The sequence below is a fragment of the Scyliorhinus canicula genome, chromosome 21, assembly GCF_902713615.1.
Source record: "Scyliorhinus canicula chromosome 21, sScyCan1.1, whole genome shotgun sequence".
Classification (NCBI taxonomy): domain Eukaryota; kingdom Metazoa; phylum Chordata; class Chondrichthyes; order Carcharhiniformes; family Scyliorhinidae; genus Scyliorhinus; species Scyliorhinus canicula.
The window spans coordinates 21517141-21540395 of NC_052166.1; the positions used below are offsets into that span (position 1 = coordinate 21517141).

The 23255-nt window shown below is 49.3% G+C and overlaps 1 protein-coding gene across 10 annotated transcripts in view; it reads right to left on the reverse strand.

Annotated features, from left to right (window-relative positions):
- The window catches only part of LOC119955717, a 120719-nt gene that overhangs the window by 73060 nt on the left and 24404 nt on the right, over positions 1–23255 (reverse strand). For all 10 annotated transcript variants that reach the window (XM_038782210.1, XM_038782214.1, XM_038782213.1 and 7 more), the window contains 3 exons: positions 20176–20225; positions 16682–16816; positions 11891–11973 (listed from right to left, as the gene is read on the reverse strand). In XM_038782210.1, coding sequence (XP_038638138.1) covers positions 11891–11973; positions 16682–16816; positions 20176–20225 — 268 coding nt within the window. The remainder of the gene's footprint in view (positions 1–11890; positions 11974–16681; positions 16817–20175; positions 20226–23255) is intronic.

Sequence of the window (23255 nt, forward strand, 5' to 3'; positions counted from 1 at the left end):
GCGACTGCCCAGACGCGGACCCCGCGGTGCCCAGTTGGCGCCGGGGTCAGCAGCTGGAGCGGCATGGGCACCAAAAGGCCTGTTGACACCGGAGTAAAACACTCCCATTTTTACGCTGGTGTCAACAATTAGCCGCGCGATGGGAGAATCCCGCCGCATTTGTCAGTACTTCCCTGCATATAACACACGTGGGCTTTGCATCCTGATTTGCATTGTGACAATGAACGTCATACCTCAAGAAATTATCTTTATACTGTTTTGTTCCCGATTTCAGTTTCTTCTTCATTGTTTGTTCACCAGAGGCCCTCAAGCTCGCAATACGGCTCTGACCAGCACGGCCTTGTCCTACAGTGGACTGTCCTAAGCTCTCTCCAGCAGATTTAGTTGTGAGATCCTGCTCTGTTTGTAGCTCTGGCCCTCTGGACCTTTTTACAAAATGACCCATCTTCAGTTCTTCACACAGTCCTGTTGCTGGCAGGTCCACAATGGAGGAATCTCACCTCTATGCACCCAAAGCATTGACGTGCCGGGTGAATGACCTTCTCTCTGCCGCTGCCTCTCGCAGAAAGACTCATCGTTCATATTTAAAGCCGGTTGCGGACGGCATTCTTTTTGTAAATTTTGAAACTTTATGTCTAATACCTAATTTTTCCAAATTTATGACTTTTTACTGCTAAAAATTAAAACAACTTCAGTTGAACATGAGCACCCTTACATTTACACACAAACTTCGTTTTAAATATATTCCCATTTCTTTAGAAATGTAACCAATTATAGAACAACGTACAATCTTGTTTTTACTTTACAAACTCCGACTTTAGGGGAGATTAAGTAACTTGTCCAACATGTATAATGTCACAGTATTTCTGACTGGTTCCACTGCATTGCACTATCCAAACATCCAAGTCACCTCCTGCTCCATTATAACCAAAAGCAGTTACTTCCTGGTTTCCAGAGATGGCGGCACAAAGTGATGTCTGTAGGTTTCTTCCAGTGTTCACATATTGACTGACCTCGGTTAAACAGTATTCCGAGAAACCTGGCCTGACTTCCTCTCACTCTATCCACCCCACTGTATCCACCCCAGTCACAGACCACTTCCCGACCAGTACTTACATTCGTGGGAGGGCAAACGAACGTTGTGCTGGCCGTGGAACAGATTGACCAAGTAGCCGCAGGTTGCATACTGCCGATTGGTGGTGGGGGACGAGCCGAGCAATGCGCAAAGGACGAGAAATAGAGCGGAGCTCTAAGCTGGAGCCACCATCGTTAGCATTGCATCCATGTGGATGCCCGTCAGCCCCAGTCCCCGTCCCCCCCTCCACCACCGCTCTGCGTGCGGCGACAAGCCCACAGCCCAGCCTCGTGCCACCCCTCCCCCTCAAACACCGCAACTAATCAGGGACAGCCTGCGGTCGGCATTCTTAAAAGCCGGTCGCGGCAGTTGGGAACTTCTTCCCGCAATCGGGAACGCCACGGCCGATCGCACCACGATCCACCTGACACCCACCCGCGACCCACCTGTGGGTCGCAACCCTGAGTTTGAAAAACCCTGCTCTACACTGTCCCTATCAGACACTCCCAGGACAGGTACAGCACAGGGTTGGCACCGGCCCAACTGCGCATGCGCGGGACCCGAGTCTCTTGGCGCCCCCTAACACATGGCGCCCCGGGCGACTGCCCGAGTTGCCGGTACCTTGGGCCGGCCCGGAGCACGGGGTTAGATACAGAGTAAAGCTCCCTCTGCACTGCCCCCATCAAACACTCCCCGGACAGGTACAGCACGGGGTTAGATACAGAGTAAAGCTCCCTCTACACTGTCTCCATCAAACACTCCCAGGACAGGTACAGCACGGGGTTAGATACAGAGTAAATCTCCCTCTACACTGTCCCCATCAAACCCGGAGGGGGGGGGGCGGGGGGGCGGGGCCGGGGGGGGAGGGGGTGGCGGAGCCGGAGGGGGGGGCCGGAGGGGGGGGACGGGACGGACGGAGGGGCGGACAGAGGGGGGGGGCGGAGCGGGCCGCCCTGGGGAGGGCGGCCACCACGCATGCGCTGGTTGGCACCGGCCCAACTGCGCATGCGCGGGACCCGAGTCTCTTGGCGCCCCCTAACACATGGCGCCCCGGGTGACTGCCCGAGTTGCCGGTACCTTGGGCCGGCCCTGAGCACGGGGTTAGATACAGAATAAAGCTCCCTCTACACTGTCCCCATCAAACACTTCCAGGACAGGTACAGCATGGGGTTAGATACAGAGTAAAGATCCCTCTACACTGTCCCCATCAGACACTCCCAGGACAGGTACAGCACGGGGTTAGATACAAATAGCCTCCTCTATACTGTCCCCATCAAACACTCCCAGGACAGCTACAGCACGGGGTTAGATACAGAATAAAGCTGCCTCTACACTGTCCCCATCAAACACTCCCAGGACAGGTACAGCACAGGGTTAGATACAGAGTAAAGCTCTTTCTAAGCTGTCCCCATCAAACACTCCCAGGACAGGTACAGCACGGGGTTAGATACAGAGTAAAGCTCCCTCTGCACTGTCCCCATCAAACACTCCCAGGACAGCTACAGCACGGGGTTAGATACAGAATAAAGCTGCCTCTACACTGTCCCCATCAAACACTCCCAGGACAGGTACAGCACAGGGTTAGATACAGAATAAAGCTGCCTCTACACTGTCCCCATCAAACACTCCCAGGACAGGTACAGCATGGGGTTAGATACAGAGTAAAGCTGAGTCTACATTTTCTCCCCGTGTGTGCGTGGGTTTCCTCCGGGTGCTCCGGTTTCCTCCCACAGTCCAAAGATGTGCAGGTTAGGTGGATTGGCCATGCTAAATTGCCCTTAGTGTCCAAAAAGGTTGGGTGGAGTTACTGGGTTACGGGGATAGGGTGGAGATGTGGACTTAAACAGCTCTTTCCAAAGGCCGATACAGACGCGATGGGCCGAATGACCCCTTCTGCACTGTAAATTCTATGATTCTATGATTCTAATCACAATCCTGCTCGCGTGCAGCACTGCACCCTCTACAATAACTTGGGAATGACTGATCAAAAGCCTTTCCAGCTTGTCTTCCACAATGCTGGTAACCACATGATACACTTGATGTAGGGATGTTGTTCCCTCTGGTTAGGGATCAGGAATAAAGGGTCACAGTCTCAGGACATGGGGTAGGCCATTTAGGGCTGTGATGAGGAGAAACCTCTTCACTCAGAGGATGGTGAACCTGTGGCATTCTCTACCATAGAAGCCGGCGGAGGCCAAGCCACAGACTATATTTAAGAAGGAAATATCTGGAATGTAAAGGCATCAAGGGGTATGGGGAAAGCATGGGAATATGGCATTCAGATTGAGGATCAGCCATGATCTTATTGAATAGTCCACTATTTACTATTACCTGTCCACAGGCTCAAAGGACTGACTGACCTACTCCTGCTCCTATTTTCTAGGTTTCTCTATGTCTCTCTGGTAATGGAGCTGTTAATTAATGATAGCCATCAATCTCCAGCAATTAGTGCAGAGAACACCAAGGCATGAGGCAAGGAAAATCCCAATGGTGGAAGTCTTTCGGAAAAGTCAATCACCTGTTGCATTTGAATCGATCAATGCTAACCAAAATCACCTCAGCCCTTTGGAACCTGTTCCCCCAGATTTACCATTCACGCAATGAAAAAATATTTAATCGAGTCGTAGAATAGTCACAGCACAAAAAGAGACCATTCAATCCATGTGTCCATGCCAGCTGGCTGCGAGAGCAACCAGCACTGAATGTAAGAAATTGTTACATGTATTGGGCGTGATCGAACGGCCGTGCTACACCCGAAAAGCAGCTCGCCGCGGTGTGGACGATAGAAACCAGGAGACCCCCAGCCTGGGATCGCACAGTGCCTCGCGAGATCTAACACGATCTAATTTGTAGGCAAATCTGCATATTGAACCGAGACAGTTAGTCTCACTTTAATGTGCAAATTCCCGAGGTTCCTGAGGTGTTGGGATCTATCCCCTTCACCTTAGAGCCCTCGGGTAAGCACCGATCAGTACTGGTCTCCACAAACGTAGACCAGACAGATTTGCACGTCTCCCAGGAGATTGGAGGCACCCAGGTGCGTGTGCTTTGGGCAGGGTGGTTCCCTGGAACTGGTGGTGCCACCTGGGCACCCTGGTACTGCCCACCCGACACTCTGTCAGTGCCACCTGGGTGCCCACCTGACACAGCCAAGGTGTCCAGGTAGCACCACCAGCTGGCAGGGGCACTGCCAGGGTGGCACTGCAAAAGGGCCAAGCTGCATCTTTTATGTGGTGGAGATCGGGCTGGGGATGCCCTGCGTGGGTGGTGAGGGGTGTCTTTGGGGCTTAGGGGGAGGTCAGGGATCGCATCAGGGGCTCCGGAGGTCGGGACGCCATTTAAAAATCGAGTCTCGATCTCTCACTACACTGTGGAGGGCCGGCGCACGGAGCTCCTCAGTGCACAGAACACGACTACGTGCAGCCTTGGCCACCCGCTGAACCCCCTTTCTAACTGGGGTGCCATTTTATAGTGTTGTGTTCGTCGGCGCTGCAATCGCCAGGAAACACGCGGCTAAACGCGTTCGCTATGGGACTTTGTTCCCATTTAGTTCAATCCCACCCATTATCTTTTATATCTGTTGCAGTAATATTATTAAAAGCTTGGGTTAAAGTATATATTTGTTGCAGTAATATTATTAAAGAACATACGTTAAGGTTGTGGTAGTCACCACTGTTTGTATATATAACGTATATGAGAGGTAATACGGTAAGGCCAGGTACAGGTACGGGGGTAGATCCCTGCCTGCTGGCTCCGCCCAGTAGGCAGAGTATAAATGTGTGTGCTCACCGAGCTGCAGCCATTTCGGCAGCAGCTGTAGGAGGCAGCACATCTCTGCTTAATAAAGCCTCGATTACTCTCTACTCTCGTCTCGTCGTAATTGATAGTGCATCAAAGGTATCTTAAGGTATTCTGACAGTGGCAGGACCGGCAGCCCTGCGTTGTGCCTCTGGGAACATGACCTATCTCCTCTCTCTCCCTCAGCAGCCACGGTGCCTGTTTACCGATTTTTAAAGCCACAATCGAACCTCGCCATCGGTAACTCCTCCTGGTGGAGGTGGAGCATCGCAGGAGCCTCTGGAGAAAAGGGGCCCGTTAATAATATGCCAACGCCAATTATTGTACTGGAGATGTGGAATGCACTAACACCGCTATCGCGCATCGGAGCATGGCATCCAGCCGGGCATCTGGCGCCACCCTCGATTTCCGCCTGGTGCGTGACTCTCCACCCGATCGCGTTTCCCGATTTTGGCCACGGCCAACGGAGAATCCCTGCCCATCGTCTCTTAACCTTCTCTTTTCCATTGAGAGCATGTTCACTGGTGTGGGATCCTGGCTGATTTGACCTACTTCCCAGCTCAGGGCTAATTGCAAAATTTTCACCATCACCAATCGGAGATGAGGCAATTAAGCACAGCCAGTGAATCGAAACAGGAAATCTTCCTGCTCTGCAACCTGAATGGCACACTGGGGATCAATTAAACTCTGAACACAAAACTGGCTTCCAATGCAAAAGCAAATCCAGCTGGAAATCTGAATTAAAACACAAAATGCTGGAAAAGCTGAGCAGGTCAGGAGCTATCTGCTTAGAATTGAAAGATGGTTATTGTTTAATCTCTGTCCCACTCTGAACTCTCTGACCGCTGCCTCCTACACTGTTCGAATAAAAGCCAGCAGAATCTCGAGGAGCAGCATCTCGGGCGGAATTCGACGTTTCTGAGACTAAGCCATGGAAGGATCCGTGGACTTCCACAACAGCAAAACTGGAGCCGCACCTGGACCGATTCAGCGACTGTTGAGGGGCTAGTACCGGTGTCACATGAAACACAATCGATTCCAATGAAAAACGGTGTGGGATTTGTCGTATTCGCGACGGACACTCAGGAGGCTGACAAGCTGCATGCACACACTTCACTCCCCACACACACCATCCCAGCCAACAAGATGGCAGCAAGGAGAGTGGCATCCTGTTTCACGGACGCTAGAGACCCTCCTGGAAACCATGGAGGAGAGGCAGGCCAGCCTGGGAAGGAGGTTGCCAGCCACCGCAGTTCGCCATGCCTGGGCACAGGTGGCAGAGGCTGTCAATGCCAAGAGCAACACCATCCGTACCGGCCTGCAGTGCTGTAAAAATCTGCACAACCTCCTCAGGGCGAGGAGGGAACACTAACCCCCCGTCCCACACACCCACAACCCGACCCCTCCCCATTCGGAAAACGTTCAAAACCTCACGCTGCACCACATACCGGCACCACTTCCGGCCGCCATGGCCGTGTGCCCTGGTCATTGAGGCCCCAACTACCTACCCCCTGGGCTGCGTATGTCGGACTGTCTAACACTGTCGATTTCTGTTTCCCCCCCCCCCCGCTCCAGGAGAAGGCTGGCCATAACCACTGGGAGCTGGAGAAAACTGGAGGGGGACCGCCGGACATGTGGCCACTGACTGTGGATGAGCAGAGGGTCCTGGACGTGGTCAGCGGGCCAGAGGAAAGGGAGGTAGCCGACGTGGAGATCGGCCGTGGGCGAGGAAGTCAGACCCTGCTGAATTGTGGTTCCTCATGACACGTGGGGCAACCACCCTCCAAAACCACCCCACACCACCCACACACCACCCCCACACAACCCTCACCCTCACCCCCATCACAGCTGTCTCCAACACCCTCACCATTCCAGAGACTCTCACCTCGGTTGGGCACTTTAGTGAAGAGGCTCCTGGGATGCCCTTTGGTGCTCACCACACAGACCATCCGGTACAGCAGGTGGAGGTAGGAACTCCCAAGGGGCGGACGGCCAGAGGGCAGGCCGACCCCAGGAACTAGCTGCTGTCCAGGCGGGTTCTGGGCTTATGGAACTGACAGTCCCATCAATCATGATGATGCACTCGCAGAGCCAGGGACTACATGAGGGGTTGACGGTGAGCATCCAGCACCTACAGGTGTAGACGGAGGAGTCCAACCGTATGCAGCAGCTGGAGATGGTGCCAACAATATGTGCCACCCAGGCCAATAATGCACAGGTGGCTTCCGCTGTGGAGACATTGTGGCCGAGGGTTCTGGCTATGGATTAGCATTTCCAAGGCCTGGATCATTCTGTGCAGGCGAGGGCCGAGGCCCAGGACAGGGCTGCCCTCTCACAGGCATCCATGTGCCAGAGTCACCTGGAAATTAAGCAGCGCTCCTGAGCGTGGCCCAGTCACAGCAGGCCATGGCTGGCAATGTCCATGGCTGGGTGGCATTGCCCAGGCGCTGGCCGACGTGATGCAGACAGTGAGGGAGGAGGCCAGTCCCAGAGGGTGATGGCGCAGTCACTGGCCGATGTGACACAGGCCCAGAAGGTGGTGGCACAGTCAAAGGGTGATGTGGTGCAGTCCCAGACGGAGATGATCCACTCCCTGTGCTCCAGGGCCACAAGCTTGCAGACCCTTGTCGAGACCAGAGCAGGCCTCCAGGATTGGCAGCACCTGGGGGCAGGGGAGCCTCGGGGATAGCCCCACGCACCCCTTCCCATGGAGTAGCTCGGGCCACCGGTCACCCCCAGGGAGAAGGATGTGATGGGGCCCGTGCTGATGACTCCCGCAGGGGATGTGCCAGAATACCGTAGCACCTCGGACGTCCCCCCTCCTGTCCCTGATGCATCTGGTAGGCAGCAGGCAGAACAGAGCAACACCATGCTACCTGGGACACCCGAGCAGCAGCTGGGTCTATCCAGGCCCAGTCGCCCCAGATGACGGCCGCCAACGGCGACCCAGGTCGCAAGGCGGGAATCACAGCAGGCCGCCTCCAGTCCCGATGTACCAAACTGGGGATTCACCTGGACAAAGCATTAGGGATCATAAGGCCAGAATGTTAGGCACCAGTCATGTCAGCACGGGTGCAGGGCACTGTTTAGTTATAGGGTTAGGGCATATATGTTAATATTAGTGCACATTAAACACCTGTTAACACTGCTACAATCTGCCTCGGTGCTCTGTCAAATGGGTGTGAGGGGTGGGCTGGTCTGAGCTGGACAGAGACTGGGAGCGGGGGCAGGGGGCAGGAATGGGAAGGCATCGTGGGTGACCTGGGCTCCCCACCCTCCCCCCGACTGTCTCACCACCGTCACCCCAGGGATCCGATGGGACCGTGTGATGGAATGGCCAGCTGGCATGCAGGGATCACCCAGGTGGACGGTGGAAGGTGATGCCCTGGGCAGGAGTCAGACATTGTCATACCTGGGGGCCTCACGGTAGCATGGTGGTTAGCATAAATGCTTCACAGCTCCAGGGTCCCAGGTTCGGTTCCCGGCTGGGTCACTGTCTGTGTGGAGTCTGCACGTCCTCCCGTGTGTGCGTGGGTTTCCTCCGGGTGCTCCGGTTTCCTCCCACAGTCCAAAGATGTGCGGGTTAGGTGGATTGGCCATGCTAAATTGCCCGTAGTGTAAGGTTAATGGGGGGATTGTTGGGTTATGGGTATACGGGTTACGTGGGTTTAAGTAGGGTGATCATTGTTCGGCACAACATCGAGGGCCGAAGGGCCTGTTCTGTGCTGTACTGTTCTATGTTCTATGTTCTAATGCGGAGCACCAGAGCTCATCGCAGAGCAGGTTGTCATCATCCTCCATTCCTATGTACCAGACCCGGTGTTAGTGCCAATCCAGGGCCTGCACCCTATAGGGTGGGCAGGTATGTATCAAGAAGAGGGTTGCAGGGGGTTTCAGGGATGGCGGGGGGGGGGGGGGGGGGGGGTGATATGCCTGTAAACAATATTGTAGATAGTTGCTGTTACGACCTCCAACCAGTAAGTGGTGGTACAATCCACCATGCGGTCTGGAGACAATGGTCATGTGACAAGGCACTCAGATATAAGTGAGGGCAGATCCAGTGATCCCAAGATGGTTATAAAGACAGTCGTGCATAGGGGTAGTTCCAGGGGAGTATAAAGAAACTCCATGATAACTTGCTCGGTATCAGATTAATAAATATCCTGGTTTGGACAGGCCACAAACAGTTCTGTGGCTTCCTTGCTAGACATCGAACACCAAACACAACATGGTACCAGAGTGGTGAAGAATTGAAGATAACGATGGCAGTGAAAATTCAGCAGAAGGACCGACCTGGTGAACTGCAGCCTGTGGCGACTCAACGCACTAGAAGATGCTGAAGTTCGAGATGGACGGACCGAAAGTCACCTTTCAGGTATTGGGTAATGTAGACGAAAACTGGTGGCTCTTCAAGCAGCAGTTCAAACTCTGTGTATCGGCCCTCGGCCTTCCACCCATTCCCTTTTGTCATCACTTTTCGGCAAATCTGCATATTAGAGCGGGACAGCTAGTCTCACTCCAATATATCGCCTTCGCCTCGGACACCTTGGACAAGAGCCGTTCCGTGCTCGTCTCCACAAACGGGGACCAGACGGAATGGCACTTGTGGGGGGTCTCCCAGGTGCTTGCCCTCTGGGCAGGGTGGCACTGCTCATGCTAGCCTGACGCCCTGGAAATGCCACCTGGGTGCCAGCTATCAAGGTGCCTGGGTGGCACTGCCAGCTGGCAGATGTGAGGAGGGATGCGGGGGGACTGAGGATTCCCTTATAGGTGAGTTGGGGCTTTGGGAGGGTTCAGGGTCCCTCCAGGGGGGGCCGAGAGATCGGGGCTGGCAACTCCAAAAATGGGGCCATGTCCCCACGCCAGTGTGAAAACCCTGGAGTTTTACTCTGGAGGTTTCTTTAAAATATTAGCAGCTCTTCTCCTACCTTGAAGACGCTGGCAGTGCCCCAGAGCGCTCCGCGCAGTTTCATCTGTGGATATGGGCCCCTACACTTCAGATTCCGAGTCTGCTCATGAGCACGGCGGCGGCCTCATGCAGCCGCGTCGAATGCAATGGCGGACTCAGGCGGCGGACTTGGACGAGGAAAGAAGGTCCCAACGATTGGCCCCGCATCGCTACATACACTCCCGATCCCTCGCGCCCCCCCCCCCCCCCCCCCCCCCCGGTACTTGATCCCCCACCAGGGCGGCCGCGGACTGAGCCGGCAGCCGCCACCCAAGGTTCCTTTTTTTTTTAAATTTAGATTACCCAATTATTTTTTCCAATTAAGGGGCAATTTAGCCTGGCCAATCCACCTACCCTGCACATTTTTGGGTTGTGGGGGCGAAACCCACGCAGACACGGGGAGAATGTGCAAACTCCACACAGACAGTGACCCAGAGCCGGGATCGAACCTGGGACCTCAGCGCCGTGAGGCGGTTGTGCTAACCACTAGGCCACCGTGCTGCCCTCCACCCAAGGTTCCTGACAGCCAATACGCGGTGAGAACCACCACATCAGGAACTCGGCCAGTTTTGCCCGGAGAATCGCGGGGGGGGGGGGGGGGGGGGGGGCGGGGACACCTCTGTCAATGCCCCCAGCCGTGCCGCGTAATCCGCGCGTGAGTGACCGGAGAATCGCAGGAGCGGCGCCAGCTACGATTCTCGCGTAAACGGGGATTCTCCGCCCCGTGCAAAATGTGATTTTGGCGCGGGACTGCGGAGAATCCAGCCCTGGGACTCCAATTTTAAATGGCGTCCTGGTTTCTCTCTGCACTGAGGAATTCCAGAGAGTGGAGCTAAATCCACTCATCGTGGTTAAATCATACCCTTAATCTTATTCCCTAGCAAAAGCAGGCAAATCAGTGTTCACATTTTTTGCTCAAGAGAGATGTCAATAAAAGGAATTCGATTATAGACCCACTTTCTGCATCTGTATCCAAAGCAATATTAATTTATTTTACAATTGTTACAACACCCTGGGCTAGTGTGCGGTAAATTCCAGCCCCAGCTGCCCCAGAGTCACAACACAAGTGAATTAACCAATAATTCTTATAGAAATCCCCAAAATCTTTGGCTCTTGACTGGCCAATAATTACAGTCACCAGGTTTGTAAGTTGGAACACAATTACTGTTTATTTCTAATAATGTTAATGGTGAAATGTGCAGCAGATTCAGGTGGTTAAATATTAATAAGCACCTAACCCCTACCGTAACCTGTCTCCCCACCATCTACATATACCCACAAGACTGACAAAAATGGGGGGAGGGAGCAGGGGGAGTAGAAATGTAAATTAAAGACAAAAGAATCTTTGCTTCAGATGATGGGTCCTTTGCAGGCTTTCTCCACAACCAGCTTGGAAACCACAGTCCTTGCTTCACTGCCAGTCCTCACGATTTTCCTGGTGAGACAGAGTCCCTGTTTCATCAGGCTTTGCTCTCAGTTTTAGGCCTGCCTTCAGGCCCTGTTTTCAGGAATCCGCAGGATTATTGGAGATAGAGAGAGAGTTAACTGGATCTGTTCTGGAGAGGTTTAGCAGCCGATTACTGCAGAGGATTTTTTTCTGGATCTTTTCCCTCCGCGGGCAGAACCAGAAGTGAAACTAAAATGGAACCTCGTGGCTCTGAGAAAAATTCAAGTGACATAAAATCCAATCACCACCTGTTACAGGGAAAAACACAGCCTTTTGGGCCCATTAATTTACCATAAGCAGAGAATCAAACCGGAGTCATCACTGAGGTTAGCCAATCTTCAACCACTAATCTAAAACAGCCTTCTGGAATCTGCTAGTTTGAATTAAAGGCTGCTTACAGGCTAATTTGCCTTAAAGTCACAGGTCCATTAAACATCCATGGATCAAAAATGTAGCAACAAAATAAACGAGGGGGAAATAGGGGAATAAACAGGAACAAACAGGAAGGACCCTTACACAATATTTAGTTAAATGTCTACTCTGACGAGTTATTTTTGTATGAATTGTTTGTATTGTCTCAATGAATGGTGAAACAATGCCCTGGTCCATTTTTCACACTTACCTGTGACTCGAAGTTGGTGTTCCTCATCAGAGAGTCAATGCTTTCAGACTGGCCTTCATCATTCAACATCAGAGTCCCAGTGCCTACAAGAGTAGATTTTACCTGGTCAGGCCCAGCTGATTTGTACATATGCAAGACAATCAGTGTTAGATTCAAATGTTTCAAGTAAGGTCAAACTGCTCATTATCAGGGAATGGGGCAGCACGGTAGCATGGTGGTTAGCATAAATGCTTCACAGCTCCAGGGTCCCAGGTTCGATTCCCGGCTGGGTCACTGTCTGTGTGGAGTCTGCACGTCCTCCCCCTGTGTGCGTGGGTTTCCTCCGGGTGCTCCGGTTTCCTCCCACAGTCCAAAGATGTGCGGGTTAGGTGGATTGGCCATGCTAAATTGCCCGTAGTGTCCTAATAAAAGTAAGGTTAAGGGGGGGTTGTTGGGTTACGGGTATAGGGTGGATACGTGGGTTTGAGAAGGGTGATCATGGCTCGGCACAACATTGAGGGCCGAAGGGCCTGTTCTGTGCTGTACTGTTCTATGTTCTATGTTCTATGTTAACCCACAAAATGTCAGGGGACGGAAACTGGTCTCAGCCACTGAAACAACCTCATGGCTGGTTGAGCACAGTGGGATAAACTGCTGGCTTGTAATACAGAACAGTGCCAGCAGCGTGGGTTCAATTCCCGTCCCGGCCTCCCCGAACAGGAGCCGGAATGTGGTGACTAGGGGCTTTTCACAGTAACTTCATTGAAGCCTACTTGTGATAATAAGCTATTATTATTATTATTATTATGGGTTTTTTTCACTGACTACTTGGGAGGAGAGTGTGAAGTGAGCTGCTGCTTCACCAAAACGCTGTCCATGTTGATAGCGACTTCACAGGTTCAGTGTAAGAGTTTCCACAGGAAAATGCAGTCAAGCATACTGCCTTAGGGTTAGGGTTCGGGGTAATGCATAGCAAAAATTTATAAGTCAAGTATTTCACAAATGGTGTCAAAATATGTAAGGAAATTGACCGAGGCTGGGGCGGGGGAGGGGGGAGGCGGGGTTAGTAAGCTTGATGCTCAGCATGTTTAATTTTTGTTTTTAATTTTTTTATTTTCCTCCTTTTTCACATTTTCTCCCAAATGTACACCCACCAACAACAAACAATAATCAGTAACAAATATGTCAATCCTCATATCAATAACAACGATCCCATCCTCCCACCAAACCCCAAACATCAGCCCGCATGTTCACACAAACAAATGACAAAAAGGAATCAGGAATCACCCATACCCCCCATTAACACACACAGACCCCCTCTCCCAACCCTCCCACCCACAAGCCCCAACTAATGTTCGATGTTATCCAGTTCTTGAAAGTGCATAATGAATAATGCCCATGAATTGCAGAACCCCTCCATCCTTCCCCTCAGTTCACACTTAACCTCTCAAGAGTCAAGAATTCCAACAGGTCCCCCCACCACGCCAGGGCACAGGGTGGAGAGGCTGCTCTCCAACCCACCAGGATCCGCCTTTGGGCGATCAACGAGGCAAAGGCCACAACATCTGCCTCCGCACCCGTTTCCAACCCTGGCTGGTCCGACACCCGGAATATGGCCTCCCGGGGGCCCGGATCCAGTTTCACGTGCACCACTTTAGAAATTACCCTAAAAACCTCCTTCTAGTAATCCTCTAGCTTTGGACAGGACCAAAACATATGAACGTGATTAGCGCCCCCCCCCCCCCCTCCCCCACTGCAACGTTCACGCACATCTTCTACTCCTTCAAAGAATCGGCTCATCTTCGCCCTCATGAGGTGTGCTCTGTATATCACCTTCAGCTGTATCAGCCCCAACCTCGCGTACGAGGTGGAGGCATTCACTCTCCGGAGCATCTCACACCAGAACCCCTCCTCCATATCCTCTCCCAACTCTTCCTCCCACTTTGTTTTGATCCCTTCCAGTGGTGCCTTCTCCTCTTCCGAAATAGCTCTGTAAACCACTGACACTACCCCCTTCTCCAGTCCGCCTGTCGTCAGCACCTCCTCCAGCAATGTGGAAGCCAGTCCACCAGGAAGCTCTGTATCTCCTTTCTGGCAAAATCTCAAACCTGCATGCATCTAAACATTTCCCCCTGCTCCAGCCCATACTTCGCTTCCAGCTCCTTCAATCCTGCAAACCGACCCCTAAGAAACAAATCTTTTAGTGTCTTAATCCCCTTCCCCTCCCATTTCCTAAAGTTTCCATCCCACTTCCCTGGCTCAAATCTGTGGTTCCCCTGAATCGGTATCTGCCTTGACCCTGCCCCCAACCCGAAGTGTTGGCGAAACTGCCTCCAAATTCTCAATGAAGCTATTATTACCGGACTCCCTGTGTACTTTCCCGGGACTATCGGGAGCGGGGCCGTTGCTAGTGCCTTCAATCCTAACCCCCTACACAAATTCTCCTTCATTCTGACCCCTGGGAATCAACCCGATCAGCATGTTTAATAACCAGAGAATTAATAAAGGAAACAATATACTGAACCACACACCCAGAACCAAACCAGTCAGAGTGAGAGGAAGTGTGCAGTGTCCATTCTTGATCACATCTTCCGTCCAACACTCCCCCCTCTTTTGTAAGTTGTTGTTAGTTGTTTTTCAGCTCACGTGGTGTGTCCTATCACAACCCCACCCCTTCCCCATGTGGCTACCTGTCCCTTGCTATTCAGTTATTCCCATGAACACATTCTGCTAATTGACCCTTTGCCACTATTAGCTCTCTTCATCCCCTAATGGCACCATTAACACTCCCCTCTGTCTTCATATCCATGACACATTTGTCCGTCTGCCTTTTGCACCGAGGTCTTCTATCCCTGGTCTTCTATTCTGCCCCCTTCCTCCTCCCCTTTTCCAACTGTTTATTCTGTACATTTTTATCTTGCTTCACGTCTGTAGAAGGATCATTCAGATCCAAATCGTAAACTCTGTTTCTCTCTCTATAGATGCTGCCAGACGTGCTGAGTTTATCCAGCATTTTCTGTTTTCATTTCAGATGTCCATTACCACAATATTTTGCTTTTAAACTGTCCAATTCTGGTCACCAAGACAGAGGGGAAATAGAAGAACCTTTTCGGCTATTTAGTGAAAAGCAGTGAGACTGATCCTTAATGTCAGAGCGGAGGGTAAGATGGGACAGCCATGTCTTTAAATAGGACTTTCACTGTTGAGAGGGTGCATGGCTTCAATTGTCGTTCTCGAGATGCTAGATGTCTGTCTCTACATTACATCAGTTACTACATTTCAAAATTATTTAATTGGCTGTAAAGCATTATGAGATGTCTGCCGGTTATGAGAAGTGTTATATAACTGCTGGTCGTGTGGTGAAGTGCCCCTACCTCTGGGCCAGAAGCTCGGGGTACGTCCCACTTCAGGCCACTGAGAGTGGCCAAAACGTTGATTATCAGCCTGCCCATCCTTCCCATGCACCTGATGGCAGGCGGTAAGAATGGGAAGGGTTGCTGCTCAGCAAAGTACTGCAGAAGCCAACGACAAACCATCGCAGTACTTAGCCAAGCATCATCAGGGGTCAACCCAATGGAAGTCCATGGTCACCAATACCCACTTAGGTCACAGTACCTTACTGAAGAGAAAACGCAAGTCTTTTTTTTATTGGACTTAGAATTTCCAATCTCGGTTCAAAATAAAGATCAAACTGAATATCTCCAGGACGATTCTGCTATTTTGATCAGTGTGGGCACATGCAGACATACGAACATATGAAATAGGAGCAGAGTAGGCGTTTTGGCCTCTCGAGCCTGCTCCACCATTCAATCAGATCATGGCTGATCTCTTTATTTTCCAATTCTAATTTCCTATCCACACAATAACCTGTAATTCCCTTGCCGAATCTATCTACCTCGGCCTTAAAAAAATTCAATAACCCCGCCTACACATCTTTGTGAGGCAGAGTTCCAAAGTCATACAAACCTCTGAGAGAACATTTATTTCTTCATCTCTGTCCTAAAATGACGACCCCTAACACAACCGGCGAGATGCCGACAATGGAGAAGTCCACTGAACTTGGGCGGGATTCTCCGATCGCCGGACGGACGCGGTGTCCGCGTAGAAAAGTTAAAGACAGTATTAAGCTTAAACAGAAAGCATATTCTCACTGCAGCGAAGAAGGCAGAGAGGTGACTTGATGGAGGTGTACAAGGTGATGAGAGGCATGGATAGAGTGGATGGCCAGAGACTTTTCCCCAGGGTGGAAATGGCTGTCACGAGGGGACATAATTTTAAGGTGATTGGAGGAAGGTATAGGGGTGATATCAGAGGTAGGTTCTTTACACAGAGAGTGGTGGATGTGTGGAATGCACTTGCCAGCAGAGGTGGTGGAGTCAGAGTTATTAGGGACATTTAAGCGACTCTTAGACAGGCACATGGACAGCAGTAAATTGAAGGGATGTAGGTTAGGTTGATCTTAGATTAGGATAAATGATCGGCACAACATCGTGAGCTGAAGGGCCTGTATTGTTCTATGTTCTATATTTGTGAAAAGGTGAGTGGCAGGTCAGATGTTTGGAAAGAATATAAAGAATGACAAAAAGATTGATAAGGAGGGGAAAATTAGAGTATGAGAGAAAGCTTGCTAGTAATATAAACTATTCAAACCGGGCATCAAACCAACCAATCCAGTTAATTTCTCCCCTCTCTGATTCCAAATCTATTATTTACGCCAGTTACATACATTATTGGATTAGCAACCCCGCACTATGCTGATGCAGCCAATCGGATGTTACTGTACACGAGCCACACTGATTTTGCCCTTCTTACTTTTGTTGGCGGTTTTCTTTTTGAAGTGCATTTCTGGGGTGTTTGGTGGTCCGCCAGTTAGGTAGCAGGATTCCGAGTCTGACTCATCCATAGTGACTGACAGGGAAGGCCAACTCATCGGATCTTCGATTTGCCCTGTTCGGGTGGCACCAAAGATATGATGAATAACATTGGCACAGTTTAGAGCTAAATTCAGAAACACTTTACAATTCTGTGCATCTTATCAGTGTAAAAGGAAAAGTCATCAATTAACAGGAAGAAACTAGGAAATGACAGACATGGATTTAAAACATTATAGATCATATGTACACAGCCTTGGCTTAATGGTTGCGCTCTTTCCAAAGTCAGAAAGTTATAGCTTCAGAGACATGGGCACAAAATGTGGCTCGACATTGATGCAGTACCGAGAGAATGTTGCACTGTCGGAGGTCCTGGCCTAAATTTTCTGGTCCTCCCTGCCACGGAAATCGTTATGGGTCAAACAGAATTTGACAGACCAACTAAAGATCCGTTTCCCTCGGGCGCAAATTCCGATCCTGGGGCAGGCGAGCAGGGGTGGAAAATCCCACCCACTATTTATTGGATGAGATCTAAAACTGAATCCCCCAACATCCCTCTCAGGTTAACATAAAATGTTCCATGGCACTTTTTAAGGAGAAAATTGGCCACCTGGTCAATATTGATCCTCAAACAAATATCTCTGAAACAGATCATTTGATCCTTACCTCATTGCTGTTAGCGGGAGCTTGCTATCTGTAAATTGGTTGCCCTGTTTTGGACTTTACAGTATTTGATTACACTTCAAAAGTATATCATTAGCTGTGAAGCGCTTTTAAGATGTTGGATGTTGCGAAAGGCGCTACAATAAATATAATTCTTTTGTTTTACAAATAGGTGGGGGTCAGGTGTCCTCATAGCTAATAGCAATTCCAGGATGCGACATGGAGGAGAAGACAGATGTCAGAGTCTTGTTGACATGTGGAAATGTTAGATCCCAGTGCTGTCCATATTAGCAACATGACCTGGAGTAAACACAACTTCTACTGACTCCAAACATACCCCAGGACGTAAGAGGGTTGCAGCTGAGAGGAGAGCGCTCCCACAACCAGGAATGGCCTTGGCCTCCTTATCTTCCATTGACCTAGAAGGTGGGCTGATAACCCACCCAGCTTCCCCCTATATGCCCCCCACCCCCAGTTTAAGGGTGCATGTGAGGATGACTAGAAATACATCCACAGACAATACTGATATTCTCTCCCTTCCTAAAGCTGCTACCCAGACCCGCATTTCCCAACACCACTCCTCCACCAGGTACCCAAGATCCATTCAGGTAGCAGCAACTACTGAAGGTACGTAGCCCAACCTGATCCTGATTACTCCAGTGAGGTCATGAACAGAAGACATTGCTACCCATTCCACCACACTTAAGACAGCAGGCTGAGGGATTTCAGAGCTTCTTCACAAACACACATTTCACTCACATACATAAATTACACAGAATTAAATTCACTGCACACAAACAAGTCATTTGACCCAATTGGCCAACGCAGGTGTTTATGTTGCACATGAGCCCCTTCCTCCCTTCTTCATCTCATCATATCAGCATATTTTTTTCTATTTGCTTCTCCCCCCACATCTTTAACTAGCTTCACCTTGAATGCTATTTATCGATGTTATTCAATTCTTGGATGGCACGGTGGCATAATGGTTAGCACTGCCGACTCACAGGGCCAGTGACTCGGGTTCGATTCTGACCTTGGGTGAAGTTTGCACATACTCACCGTGTCTGTCTGGGTTTCCTCCAGGTGCTCCACTTTTCTCCCACAGTCCAAAGGTGTGAAGGCTAGGTGGATTGGCCATGTTAAACTGCCCCTTTGTGTCCAAAAATGTGCAGGCTAGGTGGATTGGCCATGTTAAATTTCCCCTTAGTGTCCAAAGATGTGTAGGTTCAGTGGGGTAGGATGGGGGAGTAGGTCTAGATGGGGTGCTCTTTTGGAGGCCAACTTGATGGGACAAATGGCCTCCTTCCGCACTGTAGGGATTCTATGAATTCAGCTACTCAGTCTATTTTGGATAGAGCAGTGAGTGAAAGTGAGGAGCTGAGCATAAATTGTAAGGTAACAAAATGTTTAGTCTCGTTGGAAAGGAAAATCTCCCCAGAATGTGAGATCACAGAAAAGAATGAAAAGTTCAACGTGAACAAATTTTGTTACTTCGGAATTATATTAATGTTGGGCGGAAAGAGCGACCAAGAAATAAGACAAAGAATTGGAATAGCCAAAGATGCATTTTAGAAATGTGGGGCGGCACGTCAGCACAATGGTTAGCACTGTTGCCTCACAGCACCAGGGACCTGGGTTCGATTCCCGGCTTGAGTCACTGTCTGTGTGGTGTCTGCAAGTTCTCCCCATGCCTGCGCGGGTTTCCTCCGGGTGCTCCGGTTTCCTCCCAAAGTCTGAAGATGTGCAGGTTAGGTGGATTGGCCATGCTAAATTGCCCCTTAGTGTCCAAAAAGGGTAGGTGGAATTATGGGTTACCGGGATAGGGTGGAAGTGTGGGCTTAGGAAGGGTGCTCTTTCCAAGGGAGTAATAGGCCATTGAGCCCTCGAGCCTGCTCCACCATTTTATAAGATCATGGCTGATCTAATAGTAACTTCAAATCTGCATCCCACCTATGCCCGATAACCTATCACCCACTTGCCAATCAAAAATCTTTCCATCTCTCCCTTAAAAATACTCAAATGATTCTGCTTCCACCGCCTTTTCAGGAAGAGATTTGTAAAATCGTGATCCTCTGAGAGAAATTTTTTTTACCTCATCTTCGTTTTTGGTACCACCGCTCACTTCTGGTATCACCCTGGTAAAGCGACCAGAACTGCACATAGCATTCTAACTGTGGTATTATCATAACTGTAGGAACTGCAAGGGTTAATGAAATGTCCAGAGTAGCCACCAGAGGGAGCTACAGATACAAGTATACTAGACATTGATGCTAAGCCTTGTGGGGGAGAGTGGTCCAGGAGTTAGCTAGAGACAGTCAGAAGTATTATTAGAATCATAGAATTTACAGCTCAGAAGGGATTAGTGTGAGTAAGAGCAGATCATAGTTTATACCAGTATTAAGATTAGTTGTAGATGAGTGTAGTTTATATGGCAACAATCAACTGTATTATTTAGAAGTATGTGTCGAATCCAAGTTAGTAGTGTTAATAAATGTATAGCTTTTTGTTTAAGTTCAAGCTATTTTGTGGTCTTTGTGAACACTACGCCAACCATCCTGAATTAAGCAACACAAAGGACACCACACTAACACACCCATACACAAAACAAAGACCCTTCAGATCTGAAGATTGAAAATTCAAAACATTTTCCAAGTTACATTTTTCCCTGATCAAACTCTGATGGATCTGAATTTACTTGACGACGATTAGGCTTTGTGGCCTTAGCCAGTCAGAGCTCCACCTACCTATTGGGTTTATCTGTAGTGTACTTACTGATCATTCTATGGGTCACCGGACTGAAACGCTTATCCTGTACCTGCCCCCTGAAACAAAAAAACGAGTCAATTCAAAGCTTTGTATTTTGAGATAAGCGTTCCTCATTTGTGTAAAAAATACAAATTTTTAATATGATTCACTAAAAACATTATAGAGGGAGACGGAACAAGTATGAAATAAATACTGCTGAGGAAACGCTGACTATACAGAGGGCACATGACTGGGAAAGTACTGAAGGATGTACAGAGGGTACAAGATGAGGAAATCATTGTGGGTCTACAGGTCGTACAAGATGGAAATGTGTCAAAAGCTGCTTTTTCCCCAAAATAAACTGTACTGACCTGTCCGGGAACAGGTCAGATCAGACCCTGTCCAGAATTGTCACCCAATTCTCAGGGTTTGTGATCAGTGATGGTTGAATCTTGTTTTGGATTAACAGTCAGTGGCATTCTACCTGAACCCAAAACTAACCATAGCCAAAGCAAGGCCTGTCCCCCCCCCCCCCCCCCCCCCCCCAATGACCTGGCTGTCCTTTACGTTCGTGAACACTGAACACTGAACAAAGAACAATACTGCACAGGAACAGGCCCTTCAGCCCTCCAAGCCTGTACCGGTCAACCTGTACCCAACCTGTACTGCCCCCAACTCCATCTATGGGAGTTTGAATTCTGTTTGCTACAGTCGCACTGTCAAACAGGAGAGGAGGACTGTTGCGTTTGTCCCTAAACCACACTCACTTTCAGCGACACTATAACAGTAACTATGCTTGAAAAGTAATTCATCAACTGCAAAGCATTCTGGGACATCTTGGGGTTAGACAGGCATTAAAACAAATGTAATTTACAGCTTGCCATCTTACTTTCTTTTCTCCATTATTTTTTGGTTTAGAAAATTGGAGCAAAGATCGTTTTACAACCCAATGATGCAGTTTATTGAAGCTGCTTCACACAATACCAATAATAGGTAGGTTTACACAGACTGTATTGTAACCTTTGATACTCTTTCATTCCACTCCATTCATGCCAATTTATTTTCTTTATTCTTTCAGTAGATGTGGGTATCACTGGCAAAGCCAGCATTTGTGGCCTTGATTTGAGTGACTTGCCTTTTCATAGGACAAGAGTCACCCACATTGCTCTGGGTCTGGAGTCACATGTAGGCCAGACCAGATAATGAACCGGATAGGTTTTACAACAATTTCCTGAGTCACCATTTCTGAGACTAGTTTTTCCTTTTTATTCCAGATTGTATTAATTGAACTCAAATTCCACTAGTTGCCATGGTGGGATTTGAACCTGTGTCCCCAAAAGCATTAACCTGAGCTACGGGATTACAAGCCCAGTGGCACTCCACTGCACCACCATCTCCCCACTTAATCTCTTCAATGTTGTGGAGCTGATGAAAAATGAAAATAAAACTACCTGGGCCAGTGAAAGTAGATAACTTTGTTAATTGTGTCCACTCGATTTACTGATAATCTATCACTGCTGTCCAATACATTAGCTGTTGACAACATTTGACTAATTGCATCCAGATGTAGATAATCACATAATAATCTTTATTGTCACAAGTAGGCTTAAATTAACACTGCAATGAAGTTACTGTGAAAAGCCCCTAGTCGCCACATTCTGGCGCCTGTTTGGGTACACAGAGGGAGAATTCAGAATGTCCAAATTACCTCAGCATGTCTTTCGGGACTTGTGGGAGGAAACCGGAGCACCCGGAGGAAACCCACGCAGACACAGGGAGAACATGTAGACTCCGCACAGACAGTGACCCAAGCCGGGAATCGAACCTGGGACCCTGGAGCTGTGAAACGACAGTGCTAACCACTGTGCTACCATGCTGTATTCTGATCAGTAGATAAATATTTAGTAACAATATCAGTTGCTGGGACTGTAATTTTAGTACTCTTGTTCTTTAACCTTTCTGTGTATTTTTTATTATTCTTTCATGGGACGTGGGCGTCACGGGCTGGGCCAGCATTTATTGTCCATCCCGAATTGCCCTTGAGGGGGCAGTTGAGAGTCAACCACATTGTTGTGGGTCTGGGGTCACATATAGGCCAAACCAGGCAGGTTTCCTTTCCTAAAGGACATTAGTGAACCAAATGGGTTTTAACGACAATCAATTCATCGCCGTCATTAGACTTCTAATTCCAGATTTTATTGAATTCAAATTTCACCATCTGCAGTGACGGGATTTGAACCTGGTTCTCTGGTTTACTAGTCCAGTGACAACACCAACACACCATCGCCTCCCAATTATTTGTATTTGTATTTGTTCATTCAATTTTTTTTAGTAGAATTTACAATGCAGAAAGAGGCCCTTCGGCCCATCAAGTCTGCACCGGCCCTTGGAAAGAGCACCCTACACAAGCCCACAACTCATCTCTATCCCCACACCTGTACCCTGTCCCCGTAACCCCACCTAACACTTTTTTTTGGATACTAAGGACAATTCAGCATCGCCAATCCACCTAACCTACACGTCTTTGGACTGTGGGAGGAAACCGGAGCACCCGGAGGAAAACCACGCAGACACGGGGGGGAAGGTGCAGACTCCGCACAGACAATTTGGTTGAGTACAGAACAGGCTTGAAGTGCTAATTAGCCTCAAGGCTGCTCCTATATCCCAATGTTAAAGACCAGCACAATGTTGCTGATCAGAGCAGTCTTTGGTATAGATCTTGACACAGCCAAACTCTTGAGGTGAAATAACACATTAATTGCACTTAATTCTGAATTTAACTAATCTGTGGTATGGCCATAATGTTTTGGTTGAACATCAGCATCTTCAGCCAGCCTTGAGGTCCATGGATGGTAGGTACTTTGAACTTCCAGATAACAGCTGGTAAGAGCTGATACGAAGTGTAGAAAGGTCATGGAATGCATCTTAGTTAGAAGGATACAAAAGAATGGTGAGATTGTGCGGTGAATATGTAACCACTATAATTCACACTGGACATTACTGTGTCCCTGTGTGCTCCATTTGTGAGCCGTTGCACGGCTCTGCCCACAGGGGGAGTTGAGGAGCATGTACAGAGTCCGTCCTCAGTTCAGCATAGTCGCAGGCAG